This window comes from Cardiocondyla obscurior, linkage group LG01 (genome assembly GCF_019399895.1).
Source record: "Cardiocondyla obscurior isolate alpha-2009 linkage group LG01, Cobs3.1, whole genome shotgun sequence".
In the NCBI taxonomy this organism is placed as follows: domain Eukaryota; kingdom Metazoa; phylum Arthropoda; class Insecta; order Hymenoptera; family Formicidae; genus Cardiocondyla; species Cardiocondyla obscurior.
In genome coordinates this window covers 3,021,598-3,040,986 of record NC_091864.1, presented here as the reverse complement: position 1 = coordinate 3,040,986, position 19,389 = coordinate 3,021,598, and the positions used below count along the sequence as shown (strand labels likewise).

At 39.8% G+C, this 19,389-nt stretch overlaps 2 protein-coding genes across 7 annotated transcripts; one reads left to right on the top strand and one right to left on the bottom strand.

Moving 5' to 3' along the window:
• The first annotated feature begins 11 nt into the window (after positions 1-11).
• On the top strand, positions 12-2,853 carry LOC139102165 (transmembrane protein 256). The gene is made up of 5 exons (XM_070655891.1): positions 12-363; positions 883-1,003; positions 1,343-1,493; positions 1,573-1,694; positions 1,784-2,853. Exons 2-5 carry the CDS (start codon positions 899-901, stop codon positions 1,925-1,927), a joined length of 522 nt encoding a protein of 173 aa, XP_070511992.1. The 5' UTR covers positions 12-363; positions 883-898; the 3' UTR covers positions 1,928-2,853.
• On the bottom strand, positions 2,781-19,360 carry Ctrip (E3 ubiquitin-protein ligase ctrip). Of its 6 annotated transcripts, none has more exons than XM_070655570.1 (25): positions 19,269-19,360; positions 14,990-15,325; positions 14,473-14,781; positions 13,204-13,290; positions 11,865-12,228; positions 11,574-11,755; positions 11,262-11,435; positions 10,746-11,122; positions 10,070-10,354; positions 9,601-9,981; positions 9,354-9,526; positions 9,090-9,264; positions 8,765-8,987; positions 8,399-8,639; positions 7,908-8,316; positions 7,457-7,645; positions 7,187-7,372; positions 6,870-7,061; positions 6,565-6,770; positions 5,913-6,335; positions 5,560-5,812; positions 5,240-5,485; positions 4,824-5,153; positions 4,426-4,744; positions 2,781-4,341 (listed from the first exon to the last, which is right to left on the bottom strand). In XM_070655570.1, the coding sequence occupies exons 2-25, from the start codon at positions 15,294-15,296 to the stop codon at positions 4,145-4,147; spliced, it is 6,228 nt and encodes a 2,075-aa protein (XP_070511671.1). In that variant the 5' UTR covers positions 15,297-15,325; positions 19,269-19,360; the 3' UTR covers positions 2,781-4,144. The 6 variants fall into 6 exon arrangements, with proteins under 6 accessions (XP_070511671.1, XP_070511689.1, XP_070511652.1 ...); XM_070655588.1 differs by lacking the exon at positions 19,269-19,360 and adding an exon at positions 17,212-17,522 and having other exon boundaries at positions 11,613-11,755; XM_070655551.1 differs by lacking the exon at positions 19,269-19,360 and adding an exon at positions 17,212-17,520.
• Between the last annotated feature and the right edge of the window lie 29 nt (positions 19,361-19,389).

The following is a 19,389-nucleotide window of genomic DNA, read 5'->3' as shown; positions in this document are numbered from 1 at the left end:
CATTTTCCTTAACCATCTACCATCAACTACTCCGAATTCGACCGTGACACCGTTATAATTTTATTCCTAGATATAGCTTCGTTATGTTCCTGACAAAATATTAATAATACTGCTGAAACGATCAAACGATACTCTCACCTCGCAAAGTCGTTTTCTTTTTAACTGTCGTAATCATGCTTCGTTTTTCGCGCACTTTGCGTAACGCTCGTCCGCTTAGGGGCGCCGCAGTGCTGGTAGTTTTTTTTTTCGTTTTTTCCTTTCAACAATATAACCTGATCAAGCCTGATATCTCGTAAATTATACTTTGCAACTCACGCTGACACGTCCTTACGGTGAATCCGATAATACAGTCGCGTAACTGTGGTAAGTATAATTAAATAATTGAGTAATATCCGGTGCGTTTGCATCAGGTACACAGGTAGCTTTTTATCGTTACCGTTGTTCGATCGTACACTCGAGAGCTGCTTTCCTTTTAGGAGGCACAAGCCGACATTGATCAGGTTAGCTTACTCGACTAAAATTTGCTATAGTTTAATAAAACGTTTGATAAAAGACTTTGTTATAGTTTGATAAAAATATAAAAAAATAAAAAATTTGCTATAGTTTGATCTACATCTAAATATCTATCAATTGAAATATGGACTAAAAATCGAGTATGGAAAGCGATTAGTTTCGAAACTGCGTTCCCTAAAGGGAAAGCGGCCGGTGCGTATAAACTATCGACGATTAACTGCATGTCTCGAATTACGCCGATTATGAACGATCGAATTTAAATGAGAGCGACAAGAGGATCGAGTGTTGTCGTGTCATAAAAAATGTCGCGCCGGAGCACTGCTATATTTCACGTACGTACATTGACCCCCGTACTCGTCCTGTGCACAGCGACACATTGCTTGGTATGGGCTTACAAGATGCTGTGTATACAGCGGTCACTACGCCGTTTAATGTACTTGGAAAAACTAGTATGGGAGCTGCCTCCTATGCTCTGAACGCGGCCAACTCGGTAAGCTTATCGAATATTTATGTTTTATTATATTTCACAAAATAATGAAGATCCACGCTTGGTTTACATATCCCTTGTACATTGTTAAACCTGTCTCTAGCATTGTAAGCGATTTTCCCAACAAGTTTTTCCGATAGTTTGATGTTATAAATGCTTTAGTTTAATTTTTTTTTTTTTAACTTATTTTATGTATATAATTGATTTATAACAAGACCGCTATATCATTAACAGTAATCATTTGTTTCGTTATTTAACCGTTGAGTTTCAAGCGTGAAAAGAATATAAAATCTTTCGCATAAAACTATTTTCATAAAACTTACGTGAAATAATTATTATTAGGCAAAAAATTACCTGGGAGCAGCACAAAAAAACGAAGTAAAAATGACTCCAATACCTTTGTGGAAGTTAGCGGCTGTCAGCGGTCCGTGGGTGAAGCTCGCAGCTGTGAGTGGTGCATCTGCTGTAATCCTTGGTGCTATTGGATCTCACTGTATTTGAATTATCTGAAATAATTGTATTTTTAATCGATATGAATGCAAGATCACGGTTAATTCTATCTTTTACTCCAGGGCATTATCCCAAAGACGAAATAGGTCAGGAACAGCGTCGTATATTCGAAACAGCAAACCGATACCATTTTATACACACCTTAGCCCTGCTCGGATTACCATTATGTAAACATCCAGCCGTGGTAAGTTGATAGATTAATAGTCTACAATAACTTTATTATGTATGAGTTACGTAATAAATTATATGTAAAAACGTACATCTGCATTACAGGCCTCTATATTGATGATGTCTGGAATCGTATTGTTTTGTGGTAGTTGTTACTATACTGCATTTACTAACGACAGGACCTTTAGCAAGACCACACCAATTGGAGGATTTTGTTTTATACTGGCGTGGTGCAGCATGTTCTTGTGAAAATAGTTTAATATAAGAGATGAATTTATAAAGCAACGTGTAACGTAAAAAGAACTGATATTTGATAGCGTTAAAGATAATTGTAAAAAAAAATTTGTTTTTATTTAATTTTTTAATATAAATGTCAGTAAGAGTACTCGAGAATTTTAGATTTACTTTTTTTTTTAAAGAGATTGAAGGTAAAAGTAAATAAATATAATTTTGCGTTTATTCGAAGAAACTTCAAATATTCTCGGACAATAATACTGTCTCTTACGTGATTTCTGATTTTTATAAATTGCATTTTGAAAGGTACATTCCTTTGATGAAGATATTCATGATACATATTTATTGAAGGCTTCCAAAGAAAAAAAAAAAAAACAAAAAAATATGTATTGTGAATAAAGTAAAATTTGTTTATACTATTGAATCGATATAAATATATCTCTTGTTTATAATATTAATGACATGGGTTTGAATTGCGTGTCTTGAACCATTATACATTTTATGATAACGCACATATCCAAGTTTTTTTTCTGCCTTACGTTTCTCAACTTCTCTGCACATTATACCATCACTCGTGATTTGTCGTCACATAAAAGAAAAATCGAATTAAATAATTATTTCAGACGCCTAGAAAACGTAATCGTGATGATAAAAAGTATATTAGGGTACGATGTATTGGTGTGTATGTGTGGTGTGTGTATGAATATGTGTATGCATGTGTATATATGCATGCGTGTGCGCATATACACATAGAAAAAAAGTATTGTATAGTAATAACATAAAATTACAACTTCTGCTAATGAAAGTATTCTGAAATTTTAAATTTGTCTCTGAGGATACAACAAATAAAGAAAAGAAAAACGTCGGATTGTGTACACGGTATACATTATACACAAGATTTGATAACATAAAATTGAAATAAAACAAGTTTCGACATGTAACTGATTCACTTCTCACACATTCTTTTTCTTTTGCACAAATTCCACATAAACTGCGCGTTTCTTGATATAAGAAAGTAATGTAATGTACCTTGTATTATCCATTTGATACACCAGCTTCACTTACTTTATATCCATTCTATTTTGTATCATACAGTTCTCTTACAATTCATTTTTTTTTTCTTTTTTTTTTTCCCTCTAAATACGATTTTGCTTGTAAGTAAATGAACGTCGGAGTTTCTCTTCGATTCATACGCGTGTCGTGATGGCGATTCTGACGATCCCGATCACGCCCTTCCTTATGCAGCTAAATAAAGTAACAATCGGGATTAATTCACTTAACATTAAAAATATCAAATAATATTGATGAATTACACACTGATTGAACTTAAATGTAAAGGCGTTACGCAATGTGATTCGCGCGTGGCATTCTCGATCGTTACAAACTCAAAAACGGCGAACACGAAGAGATCGATTATAAAATAGAGAATAGTAGCGAGAGATACGATATTGCAAATGAGTGGATGTGTAAATGCGGGTGATGTGTATGTGTATGTGTGTGTGTTCGAAAATAGTGTTGTTCCGACAAAACACGTGTTCGCGCGCCTGTCACAGACGTGCGCGTCTCTTGCTGATTTTAGCTCGTAAATTTTTGTTTCGCATAGGACGCGAGGATTGGCGATATATGGCGATGCTTGTTAACGCACCACTGATATAAAATTTACTTATGTCTAGTAAACGTCCTCCTCTCTCTTTTTCGCTCTCAGGCTATGTTATATCCAGTTAGTACAATTTTTTTTTTCCCATAACAATATCATTTTTCTCGTTACTATCATATAAAGTATTTATATCGACTTGTGTATATTAAACTATATTTACAATCTTTTCCTTCTTTTTTTATTATTTTTTTTTTTCTTTAATTGTAACACACTGAAGATAAGTTTCTTTTCCCTAAAACGAGGTTGCTCGCAAGCCACTCGGTTCGTAGCATTTTACGAGAGCGTAAACTCACGCGGTTAATTCTGCAACTTTGCACTTTTCTTCTTGATCAAAGTATATCACAATCCAAATCGTAAAAGAGATATAAACACCAAAAGAAAGAAGTTGCACCAAAAAAATTTTTTTTTAAACAAAAAGTAGTCAAAAAAAATTCACATGAGATAAAACCACGTTGAAATAGCTCACTGCAACGTAATTTCACATACATCTTAAATGAAGCTTGAATAATTCGTGACCTAGATAATACAAGAGTAAGTGATAAAAGAAATCGGAGATGCCAATCTTGCACCTGTTTCTAGGAGAGATGGAACGAATGTTGACCCTCTTGCGCAGCTATCCGCAACTTTTCCCGCATTATTTCCAAAGTGGTATAATCAGGCAGTTTTAGGTAGTTAACGCAAGTCATTACCGATGGTAGAAAATCATCTGTTTTCATAGACGGATCAAAAGTTTTGCGCACTATTGTTAATGGAGGTGTTAAGCTTTTGAAACCTGGAAAATACAAAAGCATACTTTGTCATTTCTTTTCACTTAAGACAAGTAAAACGTGAAAAAAAAAAAAAATTAAATATTTACCTCCAACGGGTAGACGTGGTGAACCGGTAACAAATTGAATGAACTGTCGCTGTTCCTCGCTGTTATATTTGGACATGACTTCGAACAGAAAACAAATAGCTCTTGAATCTGGCGTGTAACCATGGTCGGTTCTACAGCACTCGGCAAGAGTTTTCACGTCCCACAGCCCGCCGGTTTGTGCGTGACCGCAGAATACTGCCTCCAATTCCTCCGGGAAGAATAGTCTCAATTGTGACGGAGGAAATACCGACTCGAAACCTTCCCGGAAAGCCTCCATTTGCCTAAATACTCCTTCGTACAAGAACCAGTGTACCACTAACTGAAATTTTACAGATTACATGATTACCGTGATCTTTCGAGTTGTATCTATGAAGGAAAGTGTTAAATGATGCGTTTACCTTAATATATTGATCCAAATTGTGAACAGTAACCGATATATCGCTTCCACCTTTTCTCAATTCGATATTTTCATAGCCCGGCAATTCGAATACAAGACCCAGATCTGAAATCGGGCACTTGTCTAAATCGAGAGCCTCTATCAATTGCGCTTTTTCGTGCGGCCGTAGTGTTTGATCCTTTTCCATAACTTCTTTTTTTCTCACAACTTCTTGGAGTTTACTAAGAGTACGATATATGTCGGGACATACGTATGCCAAGTCCGCTAACGTGAGAGTATGTTCCTCTCCCAGTAACCAACGGTAAAAAGTTAAACTAAATGGCAAGTCCAACTAAAAGAGAAATGATTAAACTTGTTAAAGGTATTATGAAAGTATTATCAAAATGAGATTTTATAAATAAGTAACATTGACTTTACCATTCTGGAATCGTATATTGCTTTTGCCATAAATTTTCCGAGGAATTTGAATTTTGTCTTCAATTTTGCTAAATGAGATACTTTAGTATTCCATGGAATTGGAATCGGGAAAAGTCCGTGCAAGGAATTAACGTATCCATTTTCAGTGGCACTTGAACTGCCATGCCACAAGTCTAAATCAGCGCGTTGCAGTTCCTTGGAGACTAGAGCATAGAATTCCAGAGTTGGACCAAGACCGGTGCCGACCTGCAAAAGCACGAACACCACGTTAAAAACTTGCCGTAAGATTAGCAACCTGAGAAGCACAAAAATTAACCCACCTCATTAACGTATTGCACTTCAAGTAAGGCCTTGTTAGAGGCTAAGTCTTGAATCACTTGTTCCGCTTGTTTGAGAATATCCGTTCTCGAAATTGTTCTCTTTCTTCGTTCTAAGCGCGGAGTAACGCGTTCTTGGCTATCTGATCCCGAAAGTTCCGGCGCGGAGTCTAAGAGACGCTGCAACGCTCGGTCTCGATCGAACGACGTCGCGTATAATAAGAGCTGTCTTGTTTCGAATGGAAAGAGAAAAGGACTGAAAATTAAATAATTTAATTATTGCAAGTAAATCCTTAAATTGCAAAAGATATAAAAATTAGGTAAATCAACATTCGATCTCTATCAATTTTACTTACCAAACAGATGCTATCTGTTGTAACCAAGACGGTAAATTTCCGGTCATGATTACCAATGGATCTTGCAGCTGCCTGCTGGCTTTTGCAGCGATCTTATTATTGATAAAATCCTGAGGCAACAGCAGGCTCATGCTCTTAAGATGAGGGAATAATATACCCCAATGACGATTAAGAGCATGCAAGAGTCGCAGCAGGCACAATCCATCGAGAGAAGCGTCTGTGATAGTTACGGAGGGTGGTAATGCGGGAGATAGATATGGCGCGAGGGGACAATGTTGAAGCGGAACCGTGCCTTCTAGCCATAGACTATCTTCTTTCCTTTTCGAACTAATCTTTGTACTTTTTCCCTTGCCCTTTCTACTATTACCCTGTGAACTTGATCCAGATTTTGGAGAGGTTGCGGCGTCCTCTTCTGGTACAGGTCTGTATAAAAAAAAAAAATATTTAGTTTGCCAATTAAATAGAACTGTAAATAAAATCTATTGTTTAAAAAATAAACTAGAAATCGATGCTCTTATAAAAGTTTTGAACAAAAAAACAAAATCATATCTGTTAACTATTTACTCTAATAAAAACGTTAATACAACTTTGAAAGATAAGAGAAAGGTAAAAAAAAAAAAAAATCTTTTTACTGCGTGATATTAAAAAATACCTGTAATATATCGTATGGGTCTGCACCCATACCGCATCGTGCCCAAGTGGTGGTTCACTGTCGGCCTCTGCTTCAGAATGATCCACTCCGGAACATCCAAACTGCCTGACAGCTTGATAAACTGTCATGTTAAAGGGCAGGACCACGTCACCGATTAAAAATTGAAGTTTATGTTTCGGCGGTCCTTGACTTATCACAACTGCCGCCTAGAAAAAAACAATAAAATAAAATTAAGCCAAAATAACACTTTGCGCCGATTTTATCAATTTTTTTTTATCTAAAAATGACCATTGAAAAATACATACCAAAGTATCGTCAATATCATCCTCGCTATTGTCGTCATCACTGACCATTGAATCGGCATCACGTATTCTGCCGTATCCTCGTACCATCAAGTAACGCTCTATCGCTTGTACTAATGCAAGTGGATCGATTTTTACAGTACCGCCTTTCCATTGTTTAAGATTATTACAGTCTGGATGTCGTTGAAGATTACACTGTAAGATTCAATAAAACGTTTGCGTTTATTTTACAATGGCCGGGATAAAATTATTTTCTCTGACAGTTTAATAAAGTTTATTTTAGATAGGTGAGGTTTATTTTAGATAGAGCAATTTATTACCTTAAGTTGATGTGTGTTAAAAAATTTGAGAGCACTAGTTCCGCCGCGACCGGCGCCAGAACCCGCAGGCAAGTCGTGAACCTTCACTGGGAATTGTTCCAACTGTGCAACGCAGCTATTCAATTTTGTTACTAAAGCACCAAACGCTCCGGGATTAAGATCCATGATATCATTATTTTGTTGCATCTAAAAGGAGCAGCGTCGCAAGAATTACATATACACGCCCACATTCATTTTAGATGAAATTAAAAAGAAATTAATTCTACTCACAGTAGACTCGGCAAACAACTTCCAAAACATACGAAGACGGTCATAGCGATTGCCCGGTGCATCTGTTGTAGTGAGGTAGTTTAACAAGGCCTTGATAAGACCACTGTAATTCATTTCAAACGGAGAGATATCGCTTTCTAGAACTATATCTCGTAATTCCGTTAGCGCTGACAACATTTCATCCAATTCCTACAAAAGTAAACACGATTCATAAAAATCTGTAGACATATCATAAATAGCTGTAATATATATGCTGCATATACATATATGTATGTATTTGTGGAATCTGTACGTGTATTTTTGTAATTTCAATCACTTATGCTTTGTATGGGTGCACATTGATAACACACGAAGCTGTTTAATAATAAAAATGTAACGTGAATATCTTGATAAAACAACCGTTTAAGATGTTTATCTTTGCACGATATATATGATCATATAATGCGCTTACGTTTGATTGCAATCGCTGTATCGCAGCAGTCAGTCGAGCGAGAACAGTTAGGGCGGGATGAGTGCAAGGGGCGTCATCTTGATATCTTGCCAAGAATTGGGCAGCTTGTTCACGCACCCACGCCTTTGCTTTATCTCTATTTCCGCCAGTTAAGCTCGGATTACTTGGTGGTTTCGACAAATTCGTGGATGAACTAGAGTCTCTTTTGTCGTTGCTTGTACTGGACGAGGACGATTTCCGACCCCACTTGGCCGGATTGAGATTTCCTAAGAATCGATTATTCTTCGGAGTGAAACCGGTAAACAGAGATTCCGGCTGTTGCGTTTGCTGCGGCGTAGTGGCACTTCCCAATCTCGAAAAACGACCCTTCTTATTCTGTCGTTTCTTCTTCAGTACGTCACCGATTCTTCTGATAAATAGAAAGGCACGATTCACAAGTAAGATCTCATAATTATTTTAAAACTTGTAAGATGAATGTATTTTATACTAACAAATGAGCACTTTGCGATGCACTCGTTTCCTCTATACTGTTGTTTAATTCCGTTCTGTGCGATTCCAACGAAGCACTGATATTTGGTTTATACTGGCATGACGACGCAATTGTGCCGAACAATATGTTGCCGTTTGATGATGGAGAGACAACCGGAGATGTGGCACTACTAGAAGACAACATTGTGGTGGAAGAAAGTGGTGTATTAGATGGACCTGGCTGTGGGCTTGGTAATGATGTACCTAAATATAACGTAAAATGTTAATTATTACATATATAACAAATAAATTAAAGCTAAGTAAAATTCTTTAAAATATACTGAATGAAAACGAATAACAATAATGAAAATAGAATTAGCGCATATTACCAGAAGGGCACTTAGGTGGTGAAACACCAAGAGGTACTTCAGGATCTGCTAATTGACGAACTTGATGTAGTACGCCCTCACGATGAAAATGAACCCCAAATACTTGTGGCAATCTTTTCATCAGAATACTCGCCATTTGAAGAGCCCCGATAACTATACGTAAATCTTGTGACGCTAACATACCGGCTATATGTGACGAAACCACTTGATTCTTTAAAACATCCTGTTCAAAAAAAAAAAAAAAACAATTCACGTATAACTTGTATATCAAAATATCTTTTAATTTTAATTTTTAATATCTTATCTTTTTAATATCTTATCTTACCTTAAGTAAATCAGTTGAAGCATAATACACCATACGAAGAAGAGCTCGGAGGCATTTGCATTTCACAGCAGGTCCAGCTGAGCTACTATAAACTTCATATAGTACAGAGAATAATGTTCGAATAAAAGACACTAGCCATTCGTTCGTTTCAATTACCGGAGGCACAACATCCATACTGTAATCAATAGCATGACAAATATACATTAATGACAAAGCCGTACGTAACGTTTGAAGATTAATAATATATATATATATATTTTGTACCTAGATGAGCAAGTTGGACTTTTCCCCTCAGTGGGATTAGTGTTCACTCTCCGAAATATACTCCTTGCCATTCCTATATCTTCGTTAATTTGTTTCATCACAGTCAGATCTATAGTGTAAGTTCGTCCTAAAGAGGTAAGGCATATCTCATCTTCGCCATTTTGAAACGCCATCTAAAATATTTATAATTAACAATTAAATTTCTCATACTAGTCTATCAATCGAAGCGTCCAATACGACAAATTACCTCGATAATTCTAGAATCTATAGTACTGAACGGATGGGAACATTGTCTTTCGTCGCGCCATTCCCACTGAACAGTTTCCTGTTGATTACTGGTCCTTTCGAGTAAACTATTTACACTGAATATCCCATCTGTTGGTAACGGAGGCATAAGTTCTTCAATTAAACATGTAATTTCAAACCATTCCTGCGGTGTACGCGGCACCAGTTCCACATCTTCCGTTTTGACTTCCAGAGATCCGGTTAAAAGATAACTTAATGTAAAGGCTATGTTTTGTTGCAGCAACAATTGCGCCAAGTCGGGACAGCGATTTGATATCACAGAGAGCATTCGTAATACAGTTATGAAATTGTTAGTGCTGTTAACCGGCGGCGTAATCATAAGCTGTAACAGAAAACGTAAAATAATATATAAACGGAGAAGATAAATGTATAAATATTTGTATAAATATTTAATCGACAAACGCATGTACCAGTTGTTGTAAATTCTGTAAGAGTTCGGCATTGATAATTTTATGCAGCATCACAGGATCATGTTGGAAACTGTCAACCAATCTACTGAATGCTTGACATACGCACTCGACGCTCTTTTTGTCTTGATTCGTCAATCTACTTGTTAATAATGGCAGACTATCCACTACTAAATGAAAATCATCAGGATGGAGATTTTGACAGCAGTTTGCAGTAATTGTTAACGCTGCACGTTGTGCTGTGATGTTAAAAAAATCAACAAACTTCAAACAGGCTGATACCCCACCCTACAAATAAAAAAAATAATAACATTATTATTAAAACGTACAAATTTCAAGTAATAAAAGTAATTACAATATTAAAAAAATTTTTTAATGATATAAAATAGTAGGAAAAAAACATTATAATTAATCTATATGTTTAAAATAATAATTAAAAGTTTTATTCACTCTCAATCATCTTAAATTGATAATATTACAGAAAAAAAATATATATCTTAAAAATTCACGAGATACACGTTAAAATACAGTTTTTATTTAGTAAGTCAACAGAAAAATATATCTTTTTAACGTGATTTGTAACCCGTTTTAGTTTATAATTTTGTCAACTGTGACAAAATGTTCTGTCAATTGCACATGTAAAAATTATAAAAAAATTTGCTGGAATATATATACATACCGCATGTAAAATTGTTTTACTGTGCCTGCGCGATAACATGGCTAATGCTGTTAAACATTGTTCCGCCACGTCCATGCATTCAATCGACTCAAGCTTTTGTAGAAACACTGGTACTGCATCTACTACAACGGTAGATGAGCGCGGCAGCGCCTCCATCATATACGTAAGAGCGCGACATGCGTGAGTCATTATCGCAAAATTATGCTCGATTCCCAATAAATTAATTAAAGCTGCAACCACTTGCTTAACCGGAAAACCGGTCAGAGTATCTTCGTTGCCCATTACAAGAATTTCTCCCATGTTCATAACGGCCTGCAATTGCTCTCCTTCATCTTCGACGGCTTGTAAACCAGCTAATAGCTGTTGTGCTTTAGCAGCTGCAAATTGTTAATTTAAAAATTAATATATAAAAAAAAGATACTTTAGCACAAACAAATAATAAGGTTATAAAATTAAATTTTTTTTCGAAAGTGTTATAATTAAATTATAATATGCGAAAAAAAAAATTATTAATACCAGAACTCGCGCCCATGCTTCTATTAAGTAAGTGCTGCATCCGCGGTCCTAACGCGCCGAACACGTGAGGCGGTAAACCTCTAGCTTCTAACAAAGCTTGTAATCGCCCAACTTCTCCATCATCGCTTTCACTATCACCAGTCGTTGCTGACATTCCAGATGGACCTCCGCTGGCTACGCGTGCAAATAAGAAGTTGACATTTTAAAATAACGTAACCCGACATTGAGCAATAAAATTGGTTCAAGTTAATTAAAGTTAATTAAAAAATTAAATAAAATTAATTAAAGTTAGACACATCAATAGCATTTAACCTGTGGCGGATGTAGCGGTTGATGCCGATTCCTCCTCACCTGTGGTCGAGACTAACTGACTGCTCGGAATCGATGATGATACTGAAGTAGCACTGATGGAATCATTGCCTGACATTACACTACCCAATCCCGCAGAGCCACTTTCCACCACCGGCTTCCTCACGCGCGATGAGGAGCGATGTCTGCAACAATATCAAACGTTATTAATTGTTTTTAACCGATTACGTAACAGCAGCTTTGTGATGAAACTTAGAAGCTGAGATTGCAAAAGTATATCTCTGAAGTGCGCACCTGGAACTCGAGCAGGAACCCGTTGTAGTGTCTTTCTTGTGATGTTTTCCTGAAGTCTTGTTACCAGATGGCAGTTCCTTGGGTTGTTCGCCAGAAGCTTTTGCGCGAGAGCGTAGCAGGTGCTTGTGTGTAGAATGAGGGTGCGTAGGGTTGGCAGAAACGGCGGCAGACACAGGTGGATTGGCAGTGGCCGTTGACGCGATGCCACTCGTGCCTGCCCCGTCATGTGCCAACGCCCCCCCACCACTCTCCACAGAGTTACTTGCTGCGTTACCCACTCTGATGCTGGACTTGACACCCAGAACTTGACTACTCGTGCTGCTACTCGTTGCGCTACAGGTCGCACCGCCGTGAGATTTTGAATCTAAAATATTCAAATGTCACACAATCATTGAGATACATAGAACAAAGGCTAGAGAAAAGAATTGTCGCGTGTAGCCGTCTATGCACGATGCATAAACTTTTCCCTTACACGGATGTGTTAAAAGTTGCTGTATGAGAGCATATGCAACGCACTTGATACTTTAGGCGGATGTAAAATATCTTGAAAATGATAAAGAAAATGATAGAATCTTTATTCCGTGTGCGCAATCGTACAAGTCAAACATTTTCGCAAGTTTGATAGTTATAGGTGATGTATGATTTTTATTCGTGATGTCTTATACAGTTCTGGATACAATTTTGCATATTGATGGAAACAAAAAAACGAGATATCTATTTGACCTAAAACAAATTTCATATTTTTACATTTTTTTTTTTTTATGTAAAATTTAGCTCGTGAACATCTTTTAACTAGCGTTTTAAAGTTTCAGCAACATTTAAACGTCCTTCTTTAAAGTAGAAAAATTAAATATTATACTATGTGAATGTAACGATATGTTGGCTGCATTCACCACAAGCGCGACATTTGCAACATGTTACAACATCCGTGAATCTTAATTGGTGCGTGGTCTTAATCTAGACTGAATCTAAAAGCACCCATCAATCAGAATCACAAATTTTTACAACAGTTACAAAAGTAGCAGTTGTACTAAACGCAGGCAATATCTAAATGCTGTAGCATCAATAGCTACAACAAACAAACAAATAAATAAATATTATTTACAAAGACTATGCACCTATTTTAAGTAAACTTTTTTCTGACTATTCTCAATTTGCAAACTGTCTTAATTACATGATTAAATACAGTAAATGATAATGCTTGCATATGATGTATAGAGAATAAGTTCGGAATTGAGCTCAATGTGACTCAGATGTTCGTTTAATCTACTCGCGAATTTGCAAGAGAAAATAAGGGGAAGAAAATGTGGTACGAAGAGTGTGTACTCCTTAAGCTTACCTTCTTGATGGTAGGTTTGTGTTGATATTGGAAAAAGTGCTTTGACAGCAGACACAAATCCTTCCAGACATTCGCTCATCCTCTGGCCTAATGATACAGTCTGATCTATGACTCTTATCTTGATAATGCTTGCGCTTTCTAAATTTTATTATATTTCTATCTCGAAAAACACTTTTCACTCTGCTCGCGGCCAAATCACTTCCGTTCATTTACAAACGTATTGCACACAAAACTTTGTCATTATACCCGCGATTGACCATAATGCTAAATTAAAACTCGTAATAAAACGAGAGCTCCTAATCAATGTTCGTCACATACTTCTATATACTGTGTCATATTTTCGAAAATGACAAATTTTTCAATTTCTCTAACAAATTAGTGTAATTATTATTTAAATAGAAACGTAAGAAATATTTAAATGTGTAAATTGAAATGTGTATATTATAAAGAGCTTTTTGTTTCTGGATTTATGTAAGCCAGCACATTGTCTAGCTATACAATTTGTTCTTTCTTCTTTCTGTATGCGTTATTTAAAAAGTCGAACTTACACACTGAAGAATCAAATTTGCTCGTTCATTTTTGTTGTTAAAAAAAATAATCGGACACAGCTACAGAAAATGTATTCATTCTTTTTTAAGGAATAGCGTAATTAACATCATTAAAAAATGTTACACTAGTAATTAAAAATTTTGGAAAAATATTTTTCTAACAGTTAATATTGTTACGAATAATTTTTATAATTTATTTATTAATTTTGCTTTTTTTTCCTGCATATCCAATTTTCTTAATATAAGATAAATATCTTTAATCAAATATTAATTTAATTTTGTTATATAAATTTATTCAAATTTAAAGGTATCTCTGATACTAAAACTTGTACTTTCTTTGCTGCATATTTGAGCTAGTATAAGTTAAAATGAAACCAATATACTCTGTTTAATTCTTACTTATTGTACAAATGTGCACTGGTTGAAAACTGCACTAGCAAAAAACGAACAGACCAATATATATTTTTCTGTCATATATTAATACTTTTTAAAACTATAAATATAAAAAAATTTGGAATAAATATGTAATTAAGAAAAGTAAGATAAATTTATGTTTAATACGAAATGTTTGTTAAAGTATTTGAAAATTCTTGTCGATTTTAAAAATTATTATAGGTATAATTGACGTAAGCAATCTTACAACAAAATTGTATTTTCACGCAAATCACACATCACATCTTACCATTGATAATAATAATAATGATTACAAGTATGCACTAACCTCCTCTTCCTCTCGACGTAGATGGATGACTAGTGATCAATGTCGCACTCGACGAAGCTACCAAGCTGCTGTAGGTATTTGTCTTCCGGCTACCGTATCCACTGGTCAGTGACAGATCGTAACTGCTGGTTCCTTGTGTCAATGCCTGAGAATTTTGTGGTGTACGGGAACGAGTCCGTGACGCCACGCAATCGGTAGGTGTTAAATGTAACTCTGGCAAATTCGTCCTCGCTGCACTACGCACCCTTGTACCGCTACTACTGCTCAAGCTGGCTTGATGAATCTTATGATGTGACCTCCAGTCGATTTCTACCGAGAACATTGCAAATACACATAAAACTTGATAAAGATATTTCAAACAGTATCAAAACGTAACGTTGGAACAAAAGTGAGCTAAAAATGTACAACAATGATGCAACATTGTGGTTGAATGTCGTTTGAAAGAAAAAGTGTATCAAGTCCAAAGTACTTTTATACATATTGATTCAATGTTGCGGCGTGTGTTGCATATAGTTACCTGGATAAGATTCTAATCCAGCTCCATGATTTCTTCGTTCACCTCGGATTCTGCCCTCCCCTTTGGAAGAATCGATAGAATGCGTGTGCACTGTATTACTGTCGACCTGAGATGTCTGCGGATCACCAGTGATCTGTCTACGCCTCTTCTCTTCCACGCTGTCTGGGATTGCACCAGTACTCTGTCGTTTTCTGTAGCCACTCGAGCCACCACTGGAGCTCTTCCCCCTAAATTTAGAGGTGTCTGCTGAAGCACTGGCCTTCTCTACAGACCCCCCTGATGACAACTGATCTTGTTGATCTGCCATAGATTAATCGACTCATGCCACTATTCTGTCTGCAAAAAAAGAAAAGCGTAACTTCAATTCGACGAATCCACCCAAACGTGACGTGACTTTCTCATCTACATCCGCACAAAACTGATTTCGTCGTACGAAAGAAATGAGTCAATAAATAAATAATATCCAAGCGGACGTGTACTCGAGAATAACCTTGAGCGAAAAAAAAAAAAGAAAATTCTTCAGAGATTTTGGTACATCGACGTAACTTTCTCACTCGTGTGACAGACTAATAAATAATAAATAAAAGGCCTGATAAAGAAAAATAACATTTATAGACGAAATAAAACACCAACGATTAATTATCAATTTTGCGTCGAGCGGAAAAAGACAACAGCCACATCTCTCGAGATGACCAGGTTGCACTGTTCTCAAGTTAGCACGTAACACTCATTTGCGTCCAAGTACGATGCGTAACGACGAAGGCGACACATAATGGTGGAGAACTGGGCGCTGTTGGAAAAAAATCGGACGTGCGGATGTGTATCGCGATGCGCCGCGAGGACTTTCCGTTGCTGCCCGCCCCCTTTGTTGGAGGTAACGTTAACGGACGCGCCGTCTCGCGTTTACTGGCTTTACTTTCGATTACCGTTCGCGGCCAAATAGTACAAAAATCGAAGAGAGCAACGCGTAGCACGGGGCAAACAGACGGACGCGAGGGCAAGGCAGAGGAAACGCGATGCAAGGCTTCTCGCACGTTTTTGTCGCGCGATCGCCGCAAGAGATCGAACGTCGCTCGACGGGCACCAAGGGATTTAAATGTCTCGTGCTCTCTATTAAACCTGCGACCTCACCGCGGATCCGCCAGCGATTTCTACCGCGCGCTGCAACGCCACGAACAGACAGCAGTAGTAACGATATCGACAGCGCGAATAGCGCGATTTCCAAGAAAGAGGGAAAAAAGAGGGAGGGAGGGAAAGATAAAAGGGATTGGCGCGAGCCATATGCCTACGGGTAACAAAAGCGTGACTAAATAAAATAACCGCGAGGCGCGATACGCAATTAATGCCTCCCTCCACGCTGCAACGGGAAGATAGTAACGAACCGAGTATCATAACAAACACTACAAGACTACGGCTCGCTCGATGAGATTCGCTCGTTCGCTGGCTAGCCTACCTGACTGGTTGGCTAGCCAACTGACTGTTCTGATCTGGTTACTCTGGTTTAGTCCGATCTGGCCTGTCCTTCCTTCCGTCCGTATCACTGGCTGACGCCAAGTTGTGCCGTTGACATTACGACAGGGGAGATGCAGCGGGGGAGGAGGAGGAGGAGGAGGAGGAGGAGGAGGAGAGAGAGAGAGAGAGAGAGAGAGAGAGAGAGAGAGAGAGAGAGAGAGGAGGAAGGCCCTTTCTCGTGTGGGAGCCCGACGAATTACTCAGTCGCGACAAAGACGAGACACGCGTAGCCGAGATGCAGCGACGAAAGTAACCGCGACGGCGAGCAGGCGGAGCTCGATTGCGGGGCCACGAAACTCGCATCCGTAGCGCAACAAAGACTCGTGGAGCGAGCCACCATTTGCTCGCGACCGAGCAATGGAGGACGGATTTCCACTCTTCCCCTGTCCTACTCTCAGAGCTGCACGCGCTGCTCGCTTCCACTCGCTCTCCGCCGAGCCGTGCGTGACCTCAGGTTGAAATCTTCCAAAAAAGAAAAGCCCCTTCTCCTCCCCGTTTTCTTCTTCTCGCCCTTGCCTCTTCCACCTTTCCCTCCCCCACACCCTTCTCCGTAACTCGCAGCTCTCTTCTCCTCCCACTCGCGTTCCGACCTTCCACCCTTGTCCAACCCTCCCTCCCCCGCCCACCTCTCTCCCCTCGCGATGCTCCCGAGCAGGAGCTCTAAGTTTGAAAAGTGTCGCGATGCCGTAGCGTAGCCTTTTTTTTTTTACCTGAATGCGGGAGAAACGCGTCCAGGGCATCGCAACGACGATGACGAGGCCTCGGTGTCTTCTGGCTCGATTCTCGGTCGGTTTGATGGTGCGCGACGCAGCGCGCGACAAGTCGAGACGTATCCTTCGCTTTACCGTCGCACACAGACGTCGCGCGGCGCACACGCACGGCGGCGCGTACTCGAGCGAGGTGCGGGAGCGTTCGTGGCCGTCTGCGCCACGGCACGCAGGGGGAACTGTGGCGGAGCGTAGCACGATGCACATATACCACGCGCGCGCACGCATGCACGCGCGCGCACGCACGCACGCACACGGGGCCGCCGATCGTCGCGCGACCAGGAAAAACGGCACCACCGAGCGAAACGGGCCCCGAGACGCGCGCCGTAAGCGAGTCAGCGGAATGTCAGCGTGCACCGCTTCGCCGCCCTCGGGTTGGTTAGGACCGGGGTGCCCGTAAAACGCCCCGCCCCCGTCGCCAACGTCACAAGTGCCAGCGCGCAAGCGAGGCGAGGCGAGGCGACGGCAGCCAGAGTAGTAGTCACGCTCACACGCGCACGCACATCGTCAATCCCGTCGGCCAGATCCAGCACGAAGTCGTTCCCGTTTACGCGTCGCGTTCGAAAACCTGTCGCGACAACGCGACCTCTCGAGGGGCCACCACTACCACACTCCAATGCGGATCTCGCGCATGCTCCAATCGCGATTGCTTTCGAACTCTCCGTGCGCAGGAGAGGGCGTTGCGCGAAGCGCGAACCACCATCTTGCTCGGTGGTTTTTTAAATTTTCATCTTCGTAACGAGAAAGCGAAAAACTTGTTAAACTCGTTCACCAACAATCACCGGGCACGATTAAAATACGCGCACACTTTTTTTTCAGCCAACTAAAGCTCCGCGTAATGTACTCCGCTCGATCGATTCGACTCTCCTTTGGAACGGACGAATTATTGCAGGTGCATGCACAATGGGTGCTTCTAATGCCGGACTCCTTCACTAATTGCAGATAAGTTTATCTTCCAAATAAATTAAATGTCAACCTTGGTTCGTACTTAAAGTTGGACAAAGATGTACGGATATTTTATCTGAAAGATAGTCATTGAGAGCGAAATAGACTGGTACGTAACAACGCAGTAATATTTTCATCTTTACTGCTGCTGAATGTTAGATAAGGATGCTGATCGTGTCGCTTGCTAGAAAACACCCACTGTTTATGCACGTCTCGCGCGCGGGTGCCGTTTATGTAATCCGCGTTTATGTATTTACTTTGACGCGTCTGTCATCGCCGACGGAAATTGATGACGTACGCCCGCGGATTCCGTCATCGCTCACCTTTCCAGGGAGCCGAGCGAAAAAAACCGAAGAAGACTCGCAGGGTAATCGCATTTGCCCACTCACTCGACGCGAAAGTTTCGAGATGACCCTACGTCGCGAGCTCCTAAATCTCGCTCGAAAGACCTTTGGCATAAGAAAAAAAAATTCCTTATCTGTCGCCTGCTTTATCGACGAGCGTGCGTTAATGCGAGAAGCGCTTTTACGCAAATACGCATGGAAGCTTGCTCTCAAGGTCCGATCGGATCGTGCGTGCACGCGTTTAAATCGATTGAGAACATATATCGCGCCGCTGCGGAACTCGGCCGGTTCCTAAAGTGAAGGATTTTGAAACAAAGATCGCGTCGCTATCCCAGCTGCGTCCCGTTCACGTACGAATCGCGTCACCATTAAAACGTGACGAAACAACAGCGAAAAGATACCTTGCAGTCGTGTGTGGTAACAGATTGCGCCAGGTTTTCAGCCGCAATCGGTCCCGTTCGCGACGGCTAGCTACGATTGGCTGAGAAACGCAGCTGGCAACGGCTAATAGGCCGTTGATAAACGACCGTAAACAGCCACCCGTAGCGATGTCAAAACCGCCTGTCTGCCCTGCTTGCCTGCGTCGATCCGATCAGCTGTCCCTTGTCCTTCGATCGGTCGATCGCGTGACCGTCCGACGGCGGCGACGACGACGACGAAGACGACGATGAGCAACCCCCGCTGGTCGCCGCGGCCAGCGTTCTTACTTACCGCAAAAAGGGAGCTCCTCCCTGGAAGTTGGACTCGAGTTACGCAACGCGATGCGCGACGGAACACGTGAAAATACAGAGTGAGCTGTCAAGTCGATTCGTGCGGCGCGTCGTCTGCTACC